This window comes from Macaca thibetana, chromosome 1 (genome assembly GCF_024542745.1).
Source record: "Macaca thibetana thibetana isolate TM-01 chromosome 1, ASM2454274v1, whole genome shotgun sequence".
In the NCBI taxonomy this organism is placed as follows: Eukaryota; Metazoa; Chordata; class Mammalia; order Primates; family Cercopithecidae; genus Macaca; species Macaca thibetana.
The window spans coordinates 184,170,964-184,197,221 of NC_065578.1; the positions used below are offsets into that span (position 1 = coordinate 184,170,964).

The 26,258-nt window shown below is 40.2% G+C and overlaps 1 protein-coding gene across 10 annotated transcripts in view; it reads left to right on the plus strand.

The window, feature by feature from the left end:
- ABL2 (ABL proto-oncogene 2, non-receptor tyrosine kinase) overlaps positions 1-26,258 on the plus strand; it is a 127,656-nt gene that overhangs the window by 79,079 nt on the left and 22,319 nt on the right. For 3 of the 10 annotated variants that reach the window (XM_050783366.1, XM_050783414.1, XM_050783406.1), the window contains exons 2-5: positions 12,998-13,060; positions 14,883-15,053; positions 19,840-20,135; positions 25,261-25,533. In XM_050783366.1, the coding sequence (XP_050639323.1) occupies positions 12,998-13,060; positions 14,883-15,053; positions 19,840-20,135; positions 25,261-25,533 (803 nt within the window). Of the gene's footprint in view, positions 1-5,860; positions 6,642-12,997; positions 13,061-14,882; positions 15,054-19,839; positions 20,136-21,650; positions 23,649-23,986; positions 25,534-26,258 lie in introns of those variants that run through there. The other 7 variants (XM_050783385.1, XM_050783431.1, XM_050783375.1 and 4 more) reach the window with 6 other exon arrangements.

Genomic DNA, 26,258 nt, shown 5'->3' on the forward strand with positions numbered 1-26,258 from the left:
TGAAGCTAGACATTCTCCTCTCTAGCTATGAAAGTCCTAGATGTCATCTTATTCCAATTGAAGGATGTTTCATCTACACTGAAAATCTGTAGTTTAGTGTGGCCACATTCATCAGTGATCTTAGCTGGATTTTCTTATTTGCTGCAGCTTCTAAATCAGCACTTGCTGCTTCACCTTGTACTTTTGTGTTAAGGAGATGGCTTCTTTTCCTCAAATCTCGTGAAACAACCTCTGCTAGCTTCAAACTTTTCTTCTGCAGCTTCCTTACCTCTCAGCCTTCACAGAATTGAAGAGAGTTGGGGCCTTGCTTTGGATTAGGCTTTGGTTTAAGGCAATATTGTGGCTGGTTTGCAAACCACTCAGATTCTCCATTATCGGCAATAAGGCTGTTGTTTCACTTTCTTAACATGTTTGGGTTTACTAGAGTAGCACTTTTAATTTTCTTCAGGAACTTTTCCTTTGCATTCACAACTTGGCTAACTTGTACGAGACATCGTTTTTTAGCCTATCTCAACTTTTGACATTCTTGCCCACTGAACTTATTCCTTTCTACTTTTTGGTTTAAAGTTATAGACATGCAACTCTTCCTTTCACTGGAACACTTAGAGGCCATTATAAATTGGTCTAATTTCTTTTCTTTTTTACTTTTTTTTTTTTCCCCAAGACGGAGTCTTGCTCTGTTGCCTAGGTTGGAGCGCGGTGCAGTGATCTCAGCTCACTGCAACCTCTGCCTCCCAGATTCAAGCAATTCTACTGCCTCAGCCTCCTGAGTAGCTGGGATTACAGGTATGTGCCACCACGCCCAGCTCATTTTTGTATTTTCAGTAGAAATGGGGTTTCACCATGTTGGCCAGGCTGGTCTCGAACTCCTGACCTTGTGATCTGTCCACCTCAGCCTCCCAAAGTGCTGAGATTACAGGTGTGAGCCACTGCGCCCAGTTTTGGCCTAATTTTAATATTGTTGTATCTCAGGGAGTAGGGAGGCTTGAGGAGAGGGAGTGAGACAGGGAAACAGCTGATCAGTGGAGTGGTCATGATTAATTTTACTGTCTCATATGGTGCAGTTTGTGGCACCCCAAAACAATGACAGTAGTCAAAGGTCACTGATCACAGATCACCATAATAAATATGATAACAATGAAAAAATTTGAAATATTGTGAGAATTACCACAAGGTGACACAGAAACATGAAGTGAGCACTTGATGGAAAAATGGTGCTGGCCAGGTGCGGTGGTTCACACCTGTAATACCAGCACTTTGGGAGGCCGAAGTGGGCAGATCGCTTTGAGCTAGGAGTTCGAGACCAGCCTGGTCTCGAATGTGGTGAAGCCACTTCTCTACAAAAAAATACAAAAATTAGCCGGGGGTGGTGGCCCACGCATGTGGTCCCAGCTACTCAGGAGGCTAAGGCTGGAGGATTGCTTGAACCTGAGAGGTGGAGGTTGCAGTGAGCTGAGATCACACCACTGCACTCCAGCCTGGGCAATAGAGTGAGACTTTGTCTCAAAAAAAAAAAAAAAGAAAGAAAAAGAAAAAAGAAAAGAAAAATGGTGCTGATAGACTTGCTCAATGCAGGGTTGCCACAAACCTTCAATTTGTGAAAAACACAGCATCTGCAAAGCATAGTAAAGCAAAGAATAATAAAACAACCTGTACTTAATACTATTATTGACTAACCTAAAGAGAGTTAGTCTTGCAAAAGTTGAGGCCCCTCTATTGCTTTTTTAAAAAAAGTTTATAGATTTGGAGGGTACAAGTGCAGTTCTTCCATGGGCATATTGTCTAGTGGTGAAGTCTGGGCTTCTAGTATAACCATCACCTGAATAGCATACATGACATGGGACCCAATAGGTAGTATTCCACCTTTTACAGTCTCCAAAATATATTATTCCATTCTGTAGGTCCATGTGTACCCATTGTTTAGCTCCCACTTACAATGAGAACATAGGGGTTTTGGCTTTCTGTTTTTGAGTCATTTCACTTAGGGTGATGACCTCTAGTTCCAACCGTGTTGCTGCAAAATACGTGATTTTATTCTTCTTTATGGCTAAGTAGTATTCTGTGGTATATCTGTACCATATTTAAAAAAATCCAGTCATCTATTGATGGGCACTTAGGTTAATTCCATGATTTTACTATTGTGAATAGTGCTGCAATAAATACATGGAGTGCAAGTGTCTTTTTGATAGAATGATTTCTTTTCCTTTGGGTAGATATCCAGTAGTGGGATTGCTGGAAATATAGTTCTACTTGTAGTTCTTTGAGAAATCTCTATATTTTCCATAGAGGTTGTGCTAACTTACATTTCCACCAACAGTAAATAAGTGTTCCCTTTTCTCTGCATCCTTGCCAACATCTGTTGTTTTTTTGTTTTTGTTTTTTTTAAATAATGGCCATTTTGACTGGTGCAAAATTATATCTTACTGTGGTTTTAATTTGCATTTCTTTGATTAGTGATTTGACCATTTATTCGTATGTTTGTAAGCCACTTATATGTCGTCTTTTGGAAAATGTCTGTTCATGATCTTTGCCTACTTTTTTTACTTTTTTTTTTTTTTTTTTTTTTTTAAAAGACAGGATCTGGCTCTGTCATGTGGGCTGGAGTGCAGTGGCGTGATCTTGGCTCATTACAGCGTCAACCTCCCAGGCTCAGGCCATCTCTGGGCTGATAAGAGTCTATAGTTGTCACCAGTAAAGGAGAATTTGTATCCTGTCTTTAGGTAGAAAAGCAAGAGGATATGGGGAGATTTTCCCCTATTCATTACTTTAGGCTCAAAAATAATTTTTATGTCAGAGACATATTTTGGGGTGATATATCTTTTTCCTTTCCTTTTTCCTCATGGCAGAAGGCAAAGGAGAAGCAGGCACCTTCCTCACAGGGTGGCAGGATTTAGTGAGTACAAGCAGAGGAAATGCCAGATGTTTATAAAAATCATCACATCTTGTGAGACTCACTATCACGAGAACAGCATGGGGGAAAATGCCCCCATGATCCGATTACCTCCGCCTGGTCCCGCCCTTGACACGTAGGGATTTATGGGGATTACAATTCAACATGAGATTTTGGGTAGGGACACAGCTAAACCATATCACTTGGGTCTCAAACCCAAGATATCTCATTATATATATGCAAATATTCCAAAATCTGAAAAAATTTAAAACCTGAAACACTTCAGGTCTCAAGCGTTTTGGATAAGGTATACTCAACCTGTACTACTGCTGCTTCTGAGTGAATTACATGGCCATCTACCCAGTTACAGTAAAGCCTAAAACCTGGCAGCCTTTGTTTATTTTCTCCTCCTCTCTTATGTTATATCCAAGTAATCTTTAAGCCCTATTGATTCCCTCTTCAAACCATATCGTTAAGTACTTCCACTTTTCTTTGTCTCCACTGCCACCATCCTGTTCTTAGCTGACATGATCCCATTGCTGAACTTCTGCATAGTTTTCTGCTTCTCATTTGGTTCTCAATGTAAGTCATTTTTTTTTTTTTTTCATGTAATAATGGTCTTTTAAAAAATGGAAATCAGCAGCCTGGCCAACATGGCAAAACCCCGTCTCTACTAAAAATACAAAACTTAGCCAGGCATGGTGGTGCACACCTTGTAATCCCAGCTACTCAGGAGGCTGAGGCAGGATAATCACTTGAACCTGGGAGGTAGAGGGTGCAGTGAGCCAAGATCATGCCACTGTACTCCAGCCTGGGAGACAGAGCAAGACCCTGTCTGAAAAAAAAAAAAAGATCAGACCATGTGGCCACCCTGCTTAAAACTGGTCACTGGATTTCCATTGTACTTGGAATAGAATCCTAAATCCTTAAGCACTTGATTTGGCCAGCCCCTGTCTACCTTACTTTGTTTCATGCTCATCTTCTGACTTCCTTAACAGTAGCCACACTTCTTATTTCCTGTACATACCAGGTTCTTTTCCTACCTCAGGGTTTTTGCATTGCACTTGCTACATTCTCTACTCAGAATGCCCCTGCTCGTCCTCATCTTTGCTTAGATTCTTCTTTTGCTTCTGGCCTTAGTTTGTCACGTTCATTAAAGTAATGCACTTTCCTACCTCAACCTATTAGAGATTTGAAAAAACTCTTAATTCTCTTTTGAAAAGTACTTATTTTTTAAGTAAAAATACGTTGTTAACGTAATGGGTTTATTGTTATTTTAGAATTAATATATATTCAAATTTCTCAGTAAAAATTTCAGGTTTAATTTCAAATGTGGTAAATACTGATAGCTATAACAAACAAAAGGCCTTTGGAAACCTTAATAATTTTAATTTTTAATTATGACAAAGTATCACAGAATTTACTATTTTAACTATTCCTAGATGTACAGTCCAGTAGGATTAAATATATTCATAATGTTACATAGCTACCCATTTGCAGAACTAGACTTCCAGAACTAGAAAAATTCTAAATATTTCATGTAAGTAGAATTATATAATATTTGCCTTGATATGTCTTGCTTATTTCACTTAGCATCATATTTTCGAGGCCCATCTACATTGTAACATATATCAAAATTTCATTCTTTTTATGGCTAAGTAATATTTCATTATATGTATAGGCCACCTTTTGTTTATCCATTTATCTCCTCTTTATTCAAATTATGATATAAGTAATTGAAAATGTAACTACTAATTATTGGTAATTTAAATAGAAGATTTATTGATTAAATAGTAAATCATATAGTATAGAGTCTACATATGGATGTTGAAGGTCCTTTCCCATACATTTTTTTCTATAATCTGGAGAATGAGATATTCAATGTGGTATTTGAAATTCTTAGTCATAATTGTGGTTACCTTTAGTCATCTAACTCTTTATTTGTCCCTTGATGTTGAAAGTACTGGCTTTATAAAGGATAATTTTATTGAAAACATAAGCTTTGTTATTTTAAATAGTTAATAATTACCTACATTAAAGTTATTCTTTCTCTAATAGGGTTAAGTTACCATTTTATTTTTCAATTTTCTCTAAGGCTGTTTCAGTCCTGTCATCCTATTATCTTACCCTGTTACTTTTATTGACCTAGAACGGGCTGGTGCATATTAGGTGTTTAATAAATATTTATTGAGTGAATGAGTTCTCAGTTACACAATTAAACACTCTTTTTTTTTTGAGACAGAGTCTCACACTGTCGCCCAGGCTGGAGTGCAGTGGTGCGATCTCGACTCACTGCAAGCTCCACCTCCTGGGTTCACGCCATTCTCCTGCCTCAGCCTCCCAAGTAGCTGGGACTACAGGTGCCCACCACCATACCCGGCTGATTTTTTGTATTTTTAGTAGAGACAGGGTTTCACCGTGTTAGCCAGGATAGTCTGGATCTCCTGACCTCATGATCCACATGCCTCCGCCTCCCAAAGTGCCGGGAGTACAGACGTGAGCCGCGGTGCCCGGCCTACACTCTTTAATGTTATTTATGTAGATCATACATTAAAGTCATCTATTATTTGTAGGTTTTGCTAGTTTAATTCTCACAAAGTACTATCATTTTTAGGTTTTTAAATTTTATTTAGCTTTGTTCCTGTTTATTAACAAAGATTGGACTTTTTACTTTAAAAACTTTTAACACTCAGGCTGGGCATGGTGGCTCATGCCTGTAATCCCAGCATTTTGGGGGGCCGAGGCAGGTGGATCACGAGGTCAGGAGTTTGAGACCAGCCTAGCCAACATAGTGAAACCCCGTCTCTTCTAAAAATATAAAAAACTGGGCGTGGTGACGGGCACCTGTAATCCCAGCTACCTGGGAGGCTGAGGCAGGAGAATTACTTGAACCCGGGAGGTGGAGATTGCAGTGAGCCGAGATCACGCCACTGTACTCTAGCCTGGGCGACAGAGCGAGACTCTGTCTCAAAAAAAATAAATAAATAAAAATAAAAATAAATAAATAAACTTTTAACACTCAAAAGTTTTCAACACTGTATTGCTATGTTTTTAACCTTTATTACACTGTAGAGCCAAATTATTAGCAAAAGCAGTTATTTCTTGGCTTCTGTGCTCGTGAATCAGATCACAGCTATTTCTTTGACTTTGGCTTTGTGGTTTCTTGAACTATTTAAGTGATGTAAAGATGAGTCTTGTTAGGCGTTTCCTTTCTTTTAAAAGTGTATTTCGTGTTTTATTGTAAACAGGTTTTCTCCAAGGAAACTTTTCTCTATAATCTCACCTCATCATCTCCCTATAAAATAGAGATATATTAATTTCTACATTATTTTATTATTAGGCTGTTTGTTGTACATATGTATGTTGGTTTTTATTTTACTTCTATTTTAAAAGTATTCCCAGAGATTTTGAAGTAACTCCATTCTGACTCAGTCTTTTGTGGATTACTGGAAATGTTCCTTTAGGTCACTCTCCACCCACTTTGGGAATTGTGAATGCTCTACCATTTTATTGGTTCCCTCTGGCCACTGAGTACATGAGTAAATGTCACATGCATGTGGTATTGCTTGTCAGAGAATGGAATTCTAAGACTTCCTCTTTACACAGAACAGTTTAACTTTTGTGCTTCTGGGCGGAGGTATGGTCCTTGGGACAGTTCTCCTTCCACCTAATAGTTATGGCAGAGATCAGGACACTTCACTTTGCTGCCTGTGCACTGAGGCCTCAGAGTCTGCTCTACCCAACATGACAGGTATGGTTCAGAGTTGATAGTTTTGGGGAGGCTTGATAACCACATTAATCAAGTGTGAATGAAGATTTCAAAAAAATTCATCTTACCTACTACTGTTTTTTGTCTTCATTCTTGGTCAGTGAAAGTTTGTGTGGTTTCTTGGGGGAATATCTCATAGTAGGATCTCAATAAATACTTACTGAATGGAAGAATGTATGGATAATATGTAATATTTTGTAATAGTAAGATACAGATGGGAAGAACTTAAGCTATATTGAAAACTGTTGAATAATTTACCTTACATAATTTTTAAAAGAAGTTATTAAAACTTATTAGCTTCTTAGAGAATATACAGTCAGATAAAATAGAATTCTGACAAGATAAATGTTTATAAAATACTTGAAAATACCTAAACTGAAAATTTTTAATATTAATTTCTCCAATTACTACCTGACAAATTTCTAATTAAACTGATAAAAGTTATTGAATGACTAATTGGTGAAAAGTGTTTTTAATACAATTAAACATTAAGCTTAGGAATTTTCTCAGTTTGAGTTTTATTATTTTGGGTTTTAACTTTTTTAATTATGATAATTTACTTTGTACAAGTGGCTATTCTGTTTTGCTTTATTTTTGTTGTAGCCTGCAAATGTAGCAATAGAAAAAAAAATGCCTTTTCTTAATTGTGATAATGTATTTCTGTTACCTAGGTTCTTTACATGAGTGAAAATCAGTCTTCTCTTATCCCATCTTAAGTCTCTGATCTACCTCTATAGCAGTGAATAATGGAAGATTAGTTAACTTGATATCTAAGTTACCTAATTTATAGTAGTCATTTCATTTTGTTCAAAAATAAACCATTCCCAGCCCACACACTTGCATTTGGGTGTGTACAGTACATCTGAATCATCCAGGCATGTCTGTCTTAATCAATGAGGAAAGTGACATAGACTATAGCTACTGGGTAACACTGTGACACTTACTTGCTCTTCCCACAGGCTTTTGTTTTCTTTTGTTTTTGCCTTTATCCCTTGTTCCCCCTCATTTAGTTCCTTTACTCTTTATGATTCAAAATATGTTCCTTCTTAGCTTCAGAAAAATGTTAGGATGTTTTTCTCTTTGGAAAAGTTTTCCTTTTGTTTGGTGCTAATGGGTAGAATGGTGTTTAAGTGGATATCCTGTGCAGACAGATTGTGCAGGAAATTGACCCTAAGTTTGAGAACAAAAGAGGAGTGGGAAGAAGGAAGAAGGGAAGGAAATAAGATCTTTTGACTCAACCCAAAAGACTGTAAAACCAGAGATGGGAAGAAGGGAAATGGGGAATAAAAAGGATTATTTTCTAAGTTGTGGTTCTTTTAGTACTTTGGCCTCAAAAATTACTTTTATCCTACAGTTATTACTTTGCATATTTCAGAAATATAATATTGTTTGGCCTGTATATGTCTTTTAAATTTACATAAAATTGTGCTGTAGGTCTCATTCTGTTTTCTCCTTTTGTCAGATAACACAACTTTCAGGAAGCTGACTTGTCTTTAAGAGTCCTCTTTTGGATTCAGAGTTCCCCCTTATTATAAACATGTCCTTGAGTATTGACAGTCTGTCACTCTACTGTCATCAGTGCAGAATTCCTATTAATCTAATTTTTTTTTTTTAAAGCAGGGTTTTGTTCCGTTGCCCAGATCAGAGTGCAATGGTGTGATCTTGGCTCACTGCAGCCTCAACCTCCCAGGCTCAGGCAATCCTACCTCAGCCTCCTGGGTAGCTGGGACTACAGTTGTGTGCCAGTATGCCCAGCCAATATTTAATGGTTTTTTTTTTTCCTTTTTTTGAGACTGAGTCTTGCTTTGTCACCCAAGTTGGACTGCAGCAGTCTGATCTCAGCTCGCTGCAGCCTCCGCCTCCCGGGTTCAAGCAATTCTCCTGCCTCAGCCTCCCGAGTAGTTGGCATTACAGGCTCCTGTCACCACGCCCAGTCAGGGTTTTGCCATGTTGGCCAGGCTGGTCTCGAACTCCTGACCTCAGGTGATCCACCTCGGCCTCCCAAAGTGCTGGGATTACAGGTGCGAGTCACCATACCCGGCCCAATTTTTAAATTTTTTATAGTGATGAAGTCTCATGATGTTGCCCAGGCTGGTCTTGAACTCCTGGCCTCAAGCGATCCTCCCACCTTGGCTTCTCAAAGTGCTGAGTTTATAGGCATGAGCTACTGTGCCTGGCCTGTGTTCATCCAGTTTAAATGTTTATCTAATTTTAAGTCTGAAACCTTGCCTGACTCTAGAGTTTTGTTTTATATTCTGTCCTTTCAGAGCGTCCTCTGTGAGTATGTTTACATAGTTCATTCATTCAGCAAATCTTTTTTGAGAGCCTGTTATATGTAGGCACTGTTCTGGAGTCACTGTTCAGTGAACAAAACAGACAAAAATCCTAGTCCTCATAAAACTTACATTTTAGCAGGGAGACTTAGATACATGAATATAATAATAAATAAGTAAATTACACGATATGTTTGGTGGTAGTAAGAGGTATGGAGGTAAAATAAATCAGGAAAGGAGTCAGTGGGGGATGTGAGAGTGTTATCAAGAATAGATGTACTTTAAAACAGAATAATCAGAGAATGCCATAACAAGAAGGTAACATTTGGTGAAATGTCATGGGGAAGAGTGTTTTAGGCAGAAGGAGAAGCCAGTGCAAAGGTCCTGAGGCAGAAGTGTGCCTGCTTTGTTCAAGCAGTAGCATTGATGTCAGTGGCCAGAATGAGGTGGAAGAATAGTAGCAGGAGATGCTGGGCAAGACCAGTTGTGAAGGACTTTGCAGGGTCTTTAAGGATTTTAGCTTTTACTATAAAATGGGGAGCCTTTGAAGAGTCTTGAACGGAGGAGTAGCAATCTGACTTATGCTCTGACAGATGGCTGGTATGTTGAGAATAAACAGTAGGGAACAAGCATGGAAGCATGGAAATCAGGAGTCTAGTGAAATAATCTCCTCAGTGGTTCCAACCTTTTTGGCACCAGGGACCAGTTTCATGGAAGTCAGTTTTTTCACAGACCGGGGTGGGGAGCAGTGGTTTCACATGAAACTGTTCCACCTCAGATCATCAGGCATTAGATTATCCTAAGGAGCATTCAACCTAGATGCCTTGCATGAGCAGTTCACAGTAGGTTTCGGCTCCTGTGAGAATCAAATGCCTCCACTAATCTGCCGGGAGGTGCAGCTCAGGAGGTAATGCTTGCTGGCCCACTGCTCACTTGCTGCTGCGTGGCCCTGTTCCTAACAGGCCACAGACCAATACCTGTCTGTGGCCCAGGGGTTGGGGACCTCTTATCTAGATGATGGTGGTCATGAAGTGGTACTGAATGAGAAGTGGTTAGATTCTGGGTATATTTTTGAAGGCAGTGCCAATAGAATTTCTGAATGGATTGGATGTCGTATGTGAGAGCAAGAAAGGAGACATAAAGGATTCCATGGTTTTTGGCCTCAGCATTTGAAAAGATGGAATTGCCATTAACTGAAATGAGGAATTCTGTAAGAGAAACAAATTTTGAGGGAAGCATGGATGATAGTTTTGCATATTGAGTCCCAGTGGTGTTATTAGTGATTTCTCATCTTTATACTCTGAAGCCCAGCACAGTGCCTTGCATGTGGTAGTCACTCAAATTGCTAGGGGCTTCTTTTTCCCCAGTAAACATTTAAAATAGTTAAACAGGCCGGCCGTGGTGGCTGGTGCTTGTAATCCCAGTACTTTGGGAGGCTGAGACAGGTGGATCGCTTGAGCTCAGGAGTTTGAGACCAGCCTGGACATGGCGAGACCTTGTCTCAATAATGATAATAATAAAACAATATCTGACAGCCATTGGAAAACTCTCCTAAACTGGCAACATTTTGGAGCTTGTAAAGCCCCCTGGGTCATTCTCCGGGGCTGTATTCAAAGTAACTGAATTATCAGCATGACTAATATCCAGGCAGGGGGCAGGTTTCATAGTGAGATTTAATGCTGTGTGCTTAAAACACCCCAGCTGTTTTCAGAAATACAAGAAATCTTAAGTTGCACTGTGGATTCCCTGAGTGTCCATCCTGAGAGCTTGGGCTGTTCCAGATGCAGCAGGCGCTGACATGGGAGGAACTGGTACCACCTGACACCAGAGGGGTTCATGGAGGCGTCAGTTTAATTAATCATTCTTCTTAAACTTGCTGTTGATGTAAGGCACCTGGTCCAGAATTGGCCTCCAGTCACTGACCCACACCAGCCCCACAGTGCCCATGGTGCCCCTTAGGTCCACTGTGGGAATCCAGTTCTTGGCCAGCTCCTGGTTGTGTGAGCCCAGGAAGCTGCTCAATATTGCATTACCGTCCTCACCCTCCGGGTGATCAAATTACTGTTTTGTAAACTTTAATATACTGAGTTTCACAAAGTAAGGTATAACTATATGACATTTGCTGGTTTTGTCCTGATAGAGGTTAAGAGTTGGCTTCTGCTTATTACTATTTCTAACTTGGTCGTTGATAGTACCAAAGTTCTTTTTACTGTTGAGTTTTTATCTTATAATTTCAAACAAGGGGAACTTTTCCTGTACTACAAAGAATTAAATATACTTAAACTGTTTGATAATCATTAAACAGAGTATTTATAAAACATTGTAATGTGTTACCAGTGTCACTGGCAAAAAATATATATATATATTATAATATATATATAAGTGTGGATTATGGAGTGTTCAGTAATAGATGCTAATAAATATGGATATTTTCTGTACTTTCTTGGCATTTTTTTCACTTAATAAAGGATTGGCATTGTATAGCCCAGTGGAAATTCTGCTAGAGTAGATAGTTTTTGCATTGGAATAAAGACCTATATGATACATGCAACCAGTTTGAAGAATGTTTTTTGCAATATGGATTTTTGTTGATTTGATCATCCCAAATTGGCTATAGTGAATACAGCTGTTCCCGTTCACTATAATTCTGTATTTAAATTAGGAACAACATAACTACTTTAACTCTTCATGATGTCAGAACATTTCTTTAAGTTTATCATAGTGTTCTTAATGTAAAACAAAATTGAATTAACTGGAATTTTAAATATATATTCTTTTAGAGAGGGGAATATGAAACTCTGAAACTGTTTGGAGAATTACAGAGCCAAACTACAACAGGAATTTCTGTGTGTATATCATGTAGAAGTTATGAAGCCTTTTTTTTTTTTTTTTTTTTTTTTTTAAGACAGGGTTTTACTCTGTTACCCAGGCTGGAGTACGGTGGCAATCTCAGCTCACTGTAACCTCCACCTCCCAGGCTCAAGCAGTTCTCCTGCCTCACCCTTCTAGGTAGCTGGAATTATAGGCACGTGCCACCAGACCTGGCTAATTTTTCTATTTTTAGTAGAGATGGGGTTTTTCACCATGTTGGTCAGGCTGGTCTCAAACTCCTGACCTCAGGTGATCCACCCTCCCTCCCCGGTCTCCCAAAGTGCTGGGATTACAGGCCTGAGCCACCGCGCCTGGCCAAAGCCAATTTTAAAGCATTGTTTAATGTGATTTTAAGATTAAGATACATCTTGTTTCCTGTCACTTATATGTTTGTGTAATTTGGGCATTTGTTTAGCTAACAGTTATTAAACACATATTATGTAACTCTTGGTAGGAAAAGAATACCATTCCAGATACAAGGAGCATGTTATGGTGTTTGGGGAACAAACATACGTAGAATGTATTATTAATACAGAGATAAAGGTAGAGTATTAAGGCAGCAACTGTGATGCTTTTGACATCACAGAGAGAAGGTGCAGTATCCCCCATTATCCACAATTTTGCCTTATGCAGTTTCAGTTACTGGCACTCCACCCCAGTCTGAAAGTATTAAGATATTTTGAGGGAAAAAGAGAGATACCACATTCACATATATTTTATTACAATATATTATAATTGTTCTGTTTTATTATTGTTGATCTCTTACTGAGCCTAATTTATAAATTAAATTGTATCATGGTTATGTATGTATAGGAAAAACGTAGTATATAGTGAGTTTGGTACTATCCTGATTTTAATCATCCACTGTGGGTCTTGAAACATATTCCTCATGGATAAGGGGAACTACTATAAATTGGAGCTGAGTATTACAAGTAGAAATCAACCAGTCAAAAGAAAAGTGGGGTGACTAGTTAGTCTGGACTGTGTGAACCAAAGCCAGAAGGTGAGAAGCAACATGGTGTATCTTAAAGTTTACAATCTGAGGTCTGGAGTGGGGAGAGGCAAAGCCGGAGGAGTAGGTGGAGATCTGATCATGAAAGGCCTTTGAAGGCCATGAAAAGGAGACTTTAGCTTGATGTTAAACTATTGAAGAGGCTTAAGAAAAGTGATGTGGTCAATTTTTTTCTTAAATAGATCACTTTGCCAGCTGTGTGGAGGATGGATTTGAGGGAGACAAGACTGGAGGCAGTAGTCCAGGTGAGAGATGTTGAGATGTTGTGGATTTGAACTAAGGCATTGGCAGTAGAGATGGAGAACAGGGAATGGATCTGAAAATAAATGGAACCACAAATTCAAGTTTTTTCCTTTCATATATGATAAAACCGTTTTTATATTAAAAATAAGTTGGCCTGGCTGGGTGTTGGCTCACGCCTGTAATCCCAGCACTTTGGGAGGCCAAGGCGGGAGGATCACAAGGTCAGGTTCAAGACCAGCCTGGCCAACATGGTGAAATCTCGTCTCTACTAAAAATACAATACTTAGCTGGACTTCATGGCATGCACCTGTAATCCCAGCTACTCGGGAGGCTGAGGCAATAGAATTGCTTGAACCTGGGAGACAAAGGTTGCAGTGAGCAGAGATTGCACCAGTGCATTCCAGGCTGGGCAACAAAACAGGACTCCATCGCAGTGGGGGAGTGGGGGGTTGGGGGGTGGGCATAGGTGGGGAATAAGTCGGCTGGGTGCAGTGGCTCACACCTGTAATCCCAGCAGTTTGGGAAGCCGAGGCGGGTGAATCACCTGAGATCAGGAGTTCGAGATCAGCCTGGCCAACGTGGTAAAACCCTGTCTCTACTAAAAATACAAGAAAATTAGTTGGGTGTGGTGGCGGGTGCCTGTAATCCCAGCTACTTGGGAGGCTGAGGCAGGAGAATCACCTGAACTCGGGAGGCGGGGGTTTCAGTGAGCCGAGATAATGCCATTGCACTCCAGCCTGGGCAACAAAAGTGAAACTCCATCTCAGAAATAATAATAATAATAATAATAATAATGGGAGGAAGAGAGACATAAAAATGTTGTTATATGACATAGACATTTGGATAGTTTGCCTTTGTAGACAGGCACTAAAAACAGTCTGATCAAGAAAATCGATACTGGAAAAACTGTGTTTTTTGTGTAATCGATCTGGGCCGTGAGAAACAGGTGATCTTTAAGATGGTATAGGGATCACCTGTGCTATGTACTATAAATAAATTTAGAAACTGTAAAGTCTTGAGAAAAAAACAGGTCATAAAAGGCTTGGACCACATTGAGTAGAAACTCAATAAATGCCCGATGATAGTAATATTTTCTAGGCTGTTCAATTAAGTTATTGATACTTACAAAAAAATCACTGCTCAGGAAAACAAAATAGTGTTTAAAAATGTCATTCAGGCTGGGTGCTGTCATGTTTCTTTTGTTTTTTTTTTAAAACAAAAGATTATTTTTCGCCATGTTGGCCAAAACAAGATTATTTTTCTAAAAGCACTTTTTAAATAATTTTTTCTATACTTAGAGGGCCTGGATTTATACAATATTACCTAATTCTGAAAAATAATCCCTGTTGTCTTTTCTACAGTTTGTTTTTTGTGGAGAGAGAAAGGGAATAAGGGTAGTTTGGGTGGACTTGTAAGAAACTTATAATCATTTCTTCCTTAAAACTACAACCACCACTATAACAAAATATCCTATATGTTTTATAAAGTTAGTAACCATTTCTCTTTGAGATTCTTTTTTCCATTTTGAGAAAACTGCGTTTCCTATTAGTTTATGTCTGATTTTGGTGAGTGCCTATAAATCACGGCTAAACTCTCATTTTGTGGTCTTTTCTCTGACTACCTTGTTACATTTTTAACAAGTAAATTGCTTCCTCATGCTTAGGAGAGACAGTGCCTATTTGCTCATTCTTCATAACACTTTATACTGTGCAGTTCTTTCCTACTCTGGAGCCAGCAGCTGAAATACTATGTATATACTGAATTCAAACAAATGTTTTGCTGTTGAACTCACCATGAATTCTCTTCCCTTCTTATGTCTTTCAGAAGCTTTGCATCGTCCCTATGGTTGTGATGTTGAACCCCAGGCACTAAATGAAGCTATCAGGTGGAGCTCCAAGGAGAACTTGCTCGGAGCCACCGAGAGTGACCCTAATCTCTTTGTTGCACTTTATGATTTTGTAGCAAGTGGTGATAACACACTCAGCATCACTAAAGGTGAGGTTTCTATGTAACATGCTTTCACTTTTCAGTTTTCATTATTGATTAAGAGATAAAGGGGCCTGGCCAGGCTCGATGGCTCACACCTATAATTCCAGCACTTTGGGAGACCGAGGCGGGCGGATCACCTGAGATCAGGAGTTTGACACCAGCCTAGTCAACATTGCGAAACCCTGTCTCTAATAAAAATATGAAAAAAATTAGTTGGGCATGGTAGCACATGCCTGTAGTCCCAGCTACTTGGGAGGCTGAGGCATGAGAATTGCTTGAACTTGGGAGTCAGAGGTTGCAGTGAGCTGAGATCACACCACTGCACTCCAGCCTGGGTGACAGAGTGAGACTCCATCTCAAAAAAAAAAAAAAAAAAAAAATCCTGAAATACATTTTTCCCCCCCCAGCAGTGGTTTTCATACATTCAAAAGGCAAGAATAAGCTTAGGCAGACTAGCAAATCAGTTCAGGTACACAAGGATAATGTCCCCATAATCCTATTTCTTTATCATAAAAGTTACTTTTTTTGCCCTTGCCCTCGCTTGCTCTCTCTCTCTCTCTCTCTCTCTCTCTCTCTCTCTCTCACACACACAAAATCAATAATGGTTGATTTTATTTGGTCATGTTCTTAATCCTATTTCTTTATCATAAAAGTTACTTTTTTTGCCCTTGCCCTTGCTCTCTCTCTCTGTCTCTCTCTCTCTCTCTCTCTCACACACACACACACACACACACACGCAAAATCAATAATGGTTGATTTTATTTTATTTGGTCATGTTCTTAATGTTCCATTTTATAAGAATTTACCACAGAAATAAACTACCACTCTCTTGAATTACTATAATGGAAATCAAATAAACCTTTCCTACCATTCCTTTCACTGATCTATATAAACACATACAATAGACATTTATGTTGTCTAGGCCAGTGCTACTCAGAAATGGTCCACAACAAGGTAAGATGCTTATGCCAGAATGTGAAACACTAGACTACTATCTTCATGCAGAAAGCCTTGCTCCAAAGGGTTAAAACTGAACTAAATAATAAATAGCGTGCTTAGTGATGTAGTTGGTTTACATTTGGTTGCAGTTCTTAATCTCACTGTGGACTAGTAATGAATGAACAGTCCTCACATATAGACAGTCAAGTTCACAGACAACATTCTGAGTAGCAGTGAGGTCTGGCAACATGGCTCATCTTAGCCACAGTTCAATTAGAATAGGTGTGGCCAGGCACAGTGGCTCACGCCTGTAATCTAGCACTTTGGGAAGCCGAGGCTTTCGGAATCTCTGAGCTCAGGAATTCGAGACCAGGCTGGGCAACACGGTGAAACCCCGTCTACTAAAATACAAAAGACATTAGCCATGTGTGGCGGCATGTGCCTGTAGTCCCAGCTACTCGGGAGGCTGAGGCAGGAGAATTGAACCCAGGAGGCCGAGGTTGCATTGAGCTGAGATGGTGCCACTGCACTCCAGCCTGGGCGACAGAACGAGATGCCGTCTCTTAAAAAAATAAAAACAAAAGAATAGGTGTATAGTGAGTCTAGCCTTCGTGGTAGTTGCATTTGTTGGCCAACTGTATATAGAACAGAATTAAAAGTAAAAGTAAAAGTGCATTATCTCCTAGTGTCAGTTTTACTTACTGCTTTTGGATAGTTTTGGGGACAGGATGATATATGTTATGTATGTAGGGGTTGTGTTTATGCAGTCGTAGGAAAATTTTATGTAAAGTTTGAGGATAGAACAAAATATATCAAAGAATTTTTTTTTTTTTTTCTTTGAGATGGAGTCTCACTCCGTTGCCCAGACTGGAGTGCAGTGGTGCTATCTCGGCTCACTGCAAGCTCTGCCTCCCGGGTTCAAGCGATTCTGCTGCCTCAGCCTCTTGAGTAGCTGGGATTACAGGCGTGCACCACCACACCCGGTTAATTTTTGTATTTTTAGTAGACAGGGTTTCTCCCATGTTGGTCAGGATGGCCTCGAACTCCTGACCTGTAATCCGCCTGCTTCAGCTTCCCAAAGTGCTGGGATTACAGGTGTGAGCCACCACACCCAGCCAGAAAGTTAATATTGTGTGGTAGTCTCTTTGGGCTACAGTATACTTGATTTTACCTTTACTGATTCTTCACTGGAGAAATTTGTGAAGTGATGACTCGGAAATTCTTTCATAGGTACGTTTTCCTGTTGTTTTTTCAAGATAGCCCAGTCATCAAGGAAACATTGATAAAGAAAGGCTGTTGATTCTTCAGTTATCAGTTATGACTGGCCTTTATCTTATGACCAACAGTGGTTTCTTTTAAAATCCACAGAATGCCAAATTTTTATATCTGGTTCTCACTAATTTAAAATGATGTCATGCTAAAGCTGTTTTATTATTTTAAAAGACAAGAAAATATATTTTAAAAATAAAGCAACACTTTAGTTTTTGATTGAAAATGATATTTTGCTTGAATTTTTTTTTTTTTTTTTAATTCTACCAGCCAAACACGGTGGCTCATGCCTGTAATCTCAGCACTTTGGGAGGTTGAGGCTGGAGGATTGCTTGAGCCCAGGAGTTCAAAACCAGCCTAGTCAATGTAGCGAGACCCCTGTCTTTACAAAATTTTAAAAATTAGCCAGGTGCAGTGGCATGCATCTGTAGACCCAGGTACTTGGGGGGCTGAGGTCTTAGGATCACTTGAGCCTGAGAAATTGAGGTTACAGTGATCTGTGTTTGCACTGCTGCACTGCTATGTGGCGACAGAGGGAGACCTGTTTCAAGACAAACAAAAAAGTTCTCCCTAGGATTGCTCTGTCAGTTTGGCCAATGTTTGAATCCGTACTAGTCATCCCCCTGTCATTTTCCATGGTAGTCAAAACTTCCAGGGTAGAAAAATTTTCCTGATAACTGAAAAAAAAAGAGAACAACAAACAAAAAATCCTGGGGTCTTTGACTGTATCTTCATTATGATAGTCTGTCATTACCAATTCTTTTTAAGGAAGCAACAATATTTTTAAAATGTATATAGATATATATACAAAGTAGTTACAGGCTTTATTTTTAGTTCATGTGGACTAATAGAGAAAAGCTACAGAGCAACAGGTTTTCTTCAGTTTTTCCAGCAGGATTTTTTTTTTCTTCCTGTAAATATGATTGGCGAGTATTTATCTGTGCACTTACGCATATCCACTGCTACACCAGACTCCTATCTGTATATATGTATATTTTATGTACCCATAGGTGTATATATGTACGTATACTCGTGTTTTTTCCTCATTATCTCATATCCATGTGTCTAAGGTGAGATGGTGTCTAATAGAAAGTTATTCTATGGAAACATTTCTGAAGGCCACTGAAAAAGGACAGATGGTTATAAGGATAATTATTTTGAGTTTTCCTAAAAACTTTTCCCTGATACTTCTGGCTGTGTGCTTCTTTTTTTTTTTTTTTTTTTTTTTGGGCAGCCACTCTCGGTCGCCCAGGTTGGAGTACAGTGGTGCAATCTTGGCTCACTGCAACCTTAGCTTCCTGGGTTCAAGCGATTCTCCTGCCTCAGCCTCCCAAGTAGCTGGGATTATAGGCATGCGCCACCACGCCTGGCTAATTTTTTGTATTTTTGGTAGAGACAGAGTTTCGCCATGTCGGCCAGGCTAGTCTCGAACTCCCGACCTTAGGTGATCCGCCTCTCTCGGCCTCCCAAAGTGCTGGGATTACAGGCGTGAGACACCATGCTCAGCCATGGCCATGTACTTTTGATTGACTTCGCTGCTTTCTACTTTCTGACACTGAAGAAGTAGATGTGAACGCTATAGGAAGGGTTGCATCTCTTAGAGATAAGAACCTGAGGTACTATAAGGATTCTTTAGATTAACATTTATTTATCACTAGTGATATTTCTTTCACTGTCTCTGTTTTGCCAAAGAAACCTAATTTGTGCTGCAAGTATCGGGGCAAGTTATATGTTGAAGTCTGAGCTTGATGTTCCCAATTTTGATGAAAAAATTAAGAACGTTGAAGTTGACGGCAAAGATACACTGAGTGACTCGGGTTTTGGTTTCCAACTTTAAGAGTGAGCTTGCCATTCCACGCACTGATTTTAGTGTGGAATGGAAAGGAGTGATTCATTCTTTGTGGGAACTAGGAAGGAAATAAGAAAACTATAGCTATTTTTAAACTTGTATTCTGGAAGGGGTTGTGTTTTGGGAGTCCTAACTGCCCATTCCCTCACCCCACTGAACAGTTTTCTCGCTGAAAACTCTGTGGTCTGTGTTTTTTTGTTTGTTTGTTCATTTTTTGTTTTTGTTTTTGTTTTACATCAGTGGTTTTGTTGCCTTGGTGCCAAGTGAAATTTAGAAGTCACTTTGTATCTCACATGTCTTATCCCTAATCCTTGATGGTTGTTAACATTGAATCATATGTAAGATACATTCCTTGATAAACTGTTTTCAGGGAAAGTGAATTTTCTTCTTTTGAAGAGTGAGCACTGTATCCTTTTCCAGCCATTTTAATAACCTGTCTGCCATACATAGAGTTTCCTAAGGGTATTTTTTAAGTTGTATATAGACTTTTAAAACCCTGTAGTAAATGCCAGAAAACCATTTCCGACCATGCTTGTGTGGTTAAGCTAAAAGTTAAAGAGAGCAATCAGGATATAATGAACAGCCAAGTTTGTTTTCATTATTTAAAAACAAATTTGGCATAAAAGTTCAAGATTCTTTTTTTTTTTAATGAGTTTAAAGTTTGACAATACACTGCTTCAGTTGAAATAAAGTCTTAACATCCTTTCTTTCATCCTGTGATGACCTTATGGCTAGGTGAAAAGCTACGAGTTCTTGGTTACAACCAGAATGGTGAGTGGAGTGAAGTTCGCTCTAAGAATGGGCAGGGCTGGGTGCCAAGCAACTACATCACCCCAGTGAACAGCCTGGAAAAACACTCCTGGTACCATGGACCTGTGTCACGCAGTGCAGCTGAGTATCTGCTCAGCAGTCTCATCAATGGCAGCTTCCTGGTGCGAGAAAGTGAGAGTAGCCCTGGGCAGCTGTCCATCTCGCTCAGGTACGAGGGACGTGTGTATCACTACAGGATTAACACCACTGCAGATGGCAAGGTAAGACTCGCTGGTCAGCACCTTTAAGCATGGACTGGCTGCTTTGTGAAATAATATTCAACGTGACTGAAGTGAAGTAATAGGTTTTATGTCTGACATGAAATAAAATATTCACTAGCTTTGTGAGTTTGGGCTTTTTGGCATGTTAGAGCTTGTTCTCTTGAAAAGAATATGGTAATAGAAATTTAAAAAACAGTATTATATTAATATTTTAAAGATAAGCTAGATTTGAAGGTGAAGAATGAAGGGAACTGCTGTATAAGTTAGCTGTTCTAATAATCAGTACACAAATACACACCCAGTGCACTGGTATAGAATTTATCAGTTAACATTGTATCATTGAAAATTAGAATATGGGAGGCCGAGACGGGCGGATCACGAGGTCAGCAGATCGAGACCATCCTGGCTAACACGGTGAAACCCCGCCTCTACTAAAAAATACAAAAAACTAGCCGGGCGAGGTGGCGGGCGCCTGTAGTCCCAGCTACTCGGGAGGCTGAGGCAGGAGAATGGCGTGAACCTGGGAGGCGCACCTTGCAGTGAGCTGAGATCCGGCCACTGCACTCCAGCCTGGGCGACAGAGCAAGATTCCGTCTCAAAAAAAAAAAAAAAAAAAAAAAAAAAAAAAAAAGAAAATTAGAATAATATCTACCAGAAAGTTCACAGAGTAAGAGACTTTTGAGCCTGGTGTCGATCACTAATGTATATTAACTGAAACAGATCATTCAGTCATTGAACAGTTTGTATATTGGGAACACCAGCCATGTTAATTAGGTAGAATGGGTTTGTTACAGTGTGTTTATACATTATAAACTACAGAACATGAGCTTATGTCTGTTGTTTTTTTGTTGTGCAGTAAATTTAGGTTGAATTATTTCTTGTGTTCTCCTCTATGTGATAGGCATGCTGTGGGGGAAGCACAGGCTTTGGAGCAAGCAGTTCTGATTGTGACCTTACATAAGTCTCAGTTTCCCTGTCTGTAATTAGCTCCCACTTTATTGGGTTGTTGTAAGGATTAAATGAAGTAATTTCTGTAAGACATAATGACTGATACAAAGTAGGAAGTAAGTAAATTTTTAGTTTTCTTTCACTTTTGCACCACCATATAGACATAGTATGTTTCCTCTTGGCCAAACAGAACAGAATCAGATGTGTAGTAATGTAAGAGTGACTCAGCAGTTCTAGTTATTTACCTAATAGAAATGAGTGCTGGCCGGGCGCGGTGGCTCAAGCCTGTAATCCCAGCACTTTGGGAGGCCGAGACGGGCGGATCACGAGGTCGGGAGATCGAGACCATCCTGGTTAACACGGTGAAACCCCGTCTCTACTAAAAAATACAAAAAACTAGCTGGGCGAGGTGGCGGGCGCCTGTAGTCCCAGCTACTCGGGAGGCTGAGGCAGGAGAATGGCGTGAACCCGGGAGGCGGAGCTTGCAGTGAGCTGAGATCCGGCCACTGCACTCCAGCCTGGGTGACAGAGCGAGACTCCGTCTCAAAAAAAAAAAAAAAAAAAAGAAATGAGTGCATATGTATGCCAGAAGACATGTATAGGAATGTTCATAGCAGCATTGCTTCTGATAGCCAAAACCTAGAAACACCCACAGATCTAACAGCAGTAGAATGGGTTAATAAATTGTGGTATATTCATAAAATGCAATTTCATTCAACAACAGAAATGAACACAGTACTGCTACACACAACACCATCAGGTAAAACTGTGGCCCTCCAGCCATCTGCTTTTTCTTGTAAATAACATTTTATTGGAATATAGCCACTCTCATTTGTTCATGTATTGTCTATGGTTTCTATTACTAGGCAGCGCTGAGTAGTTCTGACAGACACACTGTGGCCACAGCCTAAAATATTTATTATCTGGCCCTTATGAAGAGTTTGCTGGCCCCTACTGTAGATGAATATTAGCTGACTCAACTTCAGCAAAGTTGAAGGATTAGTATTAGCTGGGGGATGAGAATGTGGGGAGTGGGAAGGACTCCTAATAGGTATGAGATGATGAGAATGTTCTAGAGTTAGTGGTGATGGTTGGACAACTTTGAGAATATGCTAAAACCACTAAATTGTATACCTTAAAATGATGAATATTATGGTATGTGAAATATAATGCAAGTTTAAAAAATTTTAAAGTTTAAATTTTAAAATTTTTAAGTTGGGTGGAAGAAAATAGACGTAATACATACTGTGTGATTCTGTTTGTATATAGTTCAGAAGCAGAGGCCAGGCACAGTGGCTCACACCTGTAATCCCAGCACTTTGGGAAGCTGAGATGGGCCTCATCACTGGAGGTCAGGAGGTCAGGAGACCAGCCTGGCCAACATGATGAAACCCCATCTCTACTACAAATACAAAAATTAGCCTGACATGGTGGCGCACGCCTGTAATCCCAGTTACTCAGTTACTCAGGAGGCTGAGGCAGGAGAACTGGTTGAACCCGGGAGGCGGAGGTTGCAGTGAGCCAGGATCGTGCCACTGCACTCCAGCCTGGGCAACAGAGCGAGACTCTGTCTCAAAAAAAAAAAAAGGAAGCAGAAGCTAATCTAAGGTGTTAGAAGTCAGCATAGTGGCTATCTTTGCAAGGGTAAATAGCTGGAGAGCATAAGGGAGGCTTCTGGGGTGCTGGTCATGTTATAATTCTTGGTGTGGGTGACGTTTACATGGGTGAGTTTACTTTGTAAAAATTATAAATTTTCCATTTATGAATTTTATGAATACTTTTATGTATACACTAAAACAAAAGCTTCTTTCTTTGTTTGTTTGTTTTTGTTTTGAGACGGAGTCTCGCTCTGTTGCCCAGGCTGGAGTGCAGTGGCGCGATCTTGGCTCACTGCAAGCTCTGCCTCCCGCGTTCACGCCATTCTCCTGCCTCAGCCTCCTGAGTAGCTGGGACTACAGGCGCCCACCACCATGCCTGGCTAATTTTTTGTATTTTTAGTAGAGATGGCGTTTCACCGTGTTAACCAGGATGGTCTCGATCTCCTGACCTCGTGATCTGCCTGCCTTGGCCTCCCAAAGTGTTGGGATTACAGGCGTGAGCCACCGTGCCCGGCCAAAAGTGTCTTTAAAAAAAATAAATAACAGGTTAGGCGTGATGGCTCATGCCTGTAATCCCAACACTTGGGGAGGCCAAGGTGGGTGGATCACTTGAACCCAGGAGTTCAAGACCAGCCTGAGGAACATAGTGAAACCTCGTGTCTACAAAAAATTTTAAAAATGAACTGGCTATGGTGGTATATGTCTGTGGTCCTAGCTACCCGGGAAGCTGAGGCAGGAGGATCACCTGAACCTGGGAGGTCAAGGCTGCAGTGAGTCATGATTATGTCACTGCCCCCCAGGCTGGGCAATTCAGTGAGATCCTTATTTCTCAAAAATAAAAATTAAAGCTCCCTTGAGAGAGAAGGCCAGAGAATTCCCTCTTACTTTATATTTCTTATTGCTTAGCAAATTAACTATGTTATAAGCAATTCTGTGAAATCCAATGTGGCTTTTTTTGTTTTTTTTTGTTTTTTTTTGTTTTTTTTTTTTTTTTTTTTTTTTTGAGACGGAGTCTCTGCCGCCCGGGCTGGAGTGCAGTGGCCGGATCTCAGCTCACTGCAAGCTCCGCCTCACGGGTTCACGCCATTCTCCTGCCTCAGCCTCCCAAGTAGTTGGGACTACAGGCGCCCGCCACCTCGCCCGGCTAGTTTTTTTTTTGTATTTTTTTAGTAGAGACGGGGTTTCACCGTGTTAGCCAGGATGGTCTCGATCTCCTGACCTCGTGATCCGCCCATCTCGGCCTCCCAAAGTGCTGGGATTACAGGTTTGAGCCACCGCGCCCGGCCGCTTTTTTTGTTTTTTAAGACGGAGTCTTGCTCTGTCACCCAGGCTAGAATGCAGTGACATGCTCTCAGCTCACTGCAACCTCTGCCTCCCAGGTTCAAGCAATCCTTCCACCTTAGCCTCCCAAGTAGCTGGGACTACAGGTGCACACCACCACGCCTAGCTAATTTTTGTATTTTTAGTAGAGAGGGGGTTTCACCATAATGGCCAGGCTGGTCTCAACTCTTGACCTCAAGTGACCCGCCAGCCTCAGCCTCCCAAAGTGCCGGCCACTGGTAAATTGTGGCTCTTTCTTTAATGGCCTAGACACTCAAATGTACATCGTAATTAAAATTATGAAATATTTGAATACTCTTACCAAAAACATCTAAATCAGTGGTTTTCAAGTTATGTTCTTTACAAGAGAAAGGTGATATTTTGTAAATTTTTACAAAAGACCAAGTCCTTGCTTGCTTACTTTGATCAGGGCATCTCTTCTTTACCTATCTTCTGTAGTTAAGTCCACAGTCTTGTGGCTTAAAAATATTTGAAGACTGGCCGGGCGCGGTGGCTCACACCTGTAATCCCAGCAATTTGGGAGACTGGGGCAGACAGATCACTTGAGGTTAGGAGTCCCTGACCAGCCTGGCTAACATGGTGAAACCCCGTCTTTACTAAAAATACAAAGAAAAAAATTAGCCAGGCGTGGTGGCGCATGCCTGTAATCCCAGGTACTTGGGAGGTTGAGGCAGAAGAATTACTTGAACCCGAGAGGTAGAGGTTGCAGTGAGCTGAGGTTGTGACACTGCACTCCAGCCTGGGCAACAGAGTGAGACTCTGTCTCAAAAAAAAAAACAAAAACCATATATATATATATGAAAATACATATATATATGAAAAAATATATATATTTGAAGATCAATGAGCTTGATGATCCAGAGAGAGATCTTGGAAGGTTTCCCCAAGACTAATTTAGGAAGAATAGGAAAGGCAGATTAAGTAAGATTAAACTGAAGTTCTATGTTTACCCTTGCAGTCATCATTTAACTTTTAAATTTACCTCAATTAAGATAAACTTTTGCTGGGTATAGTGACCCAGTCTGTAATCTCAGCACCTTGGCAGGCCCAGGCAGAAGGATTGCTTGAGGCTGGCGTTTGAGACCTCCCTGGGCAATATAGTGAGACCCTGTCTGCAGAAAGAAAAAAATTTTTTTTTAAAGATAGCCTCCTATCTTCAGGCCAGTGAAATATGGGCTTTAAAAAAACAATTCTTAATCTCTTTTCAAGTTGTTTAGCTTTTCTGCTTTTCTTACCAGGTATATGTGACTGCTGAGAGCCGCTTCAGCACCTTGGCAGAGCTTGTACACCATCACTCCACAGTGGCTGATGGGCTGGTGACAACATTACACTACCCAGCACCCAAGTGTAATAAGCCTACGGTCTATGGTGTGTCCCCCATCCACGACAAATGGGAAATGGAACGAACGGATATTACCATGAAGCACAAACTTGGGGGCGGTCAGTATGGAGAGGTTTACGTTGGCGTCTGGAAGAAATACAGCCTTACAGTTGCTGTGAAAACATTGAAGGTGGGTTGCTGAGAATTACAGTTTTCAGGCATCTTTTTCTTTTGTGCTCAATCACTTGGAAATATGAGCATGCTCTTCTTTAACTTTGGAACACTTTCCACCCACTGGTGCCAAGCACATCAGCAAATTGTGATGATTAACCCTAGTGCCATTGCTGACAATGCAGAGGTAGATTATTCACTGCAATGCAATGAAACCCACATGTGGGAAAGGTCTGTCTCTGGAGGCTGTTGATGTAGATCTTAGTGGGAGGTTAGAAGCAAATTAAAAGTTATAAAAGCAAAATAAGCTCTTTTGCTTCCTGAGATCGACCCCTGCTGGACAGAATTCTTTGTGCCTTGTCTGAGAATCATGGGCCTCTTTCTTGTTCTGTCCTTCCTCTCCCTTGTTGTTGTTCCTCCTGTCTCTTTGCAGTTAGAGCACTTCTTAACATTCACAGAAATCTTTTTCCTGGTACTACTATATGTCTCCTTTAAACCTCCCAGTATCAAATTATAAGGTTTTCACTCACTTGATTGTCCCAGACCCTCAGTAACTGTCTCTAGTATATCACTCATAAGGGCTATTCTTCAGCTAATAAGTAGTAGTCAGTTCTGTTTCTTAAGCATATTCTGAGTGTAAAGCAATATATAAGGCCTTGCTCTCTAAGAAGATTATGATCTAATCAAGAAGATAAGTATGTAAGCAGCTAAGTGCTAGGTCTCCTCATTCAAAGCCTGAGATAT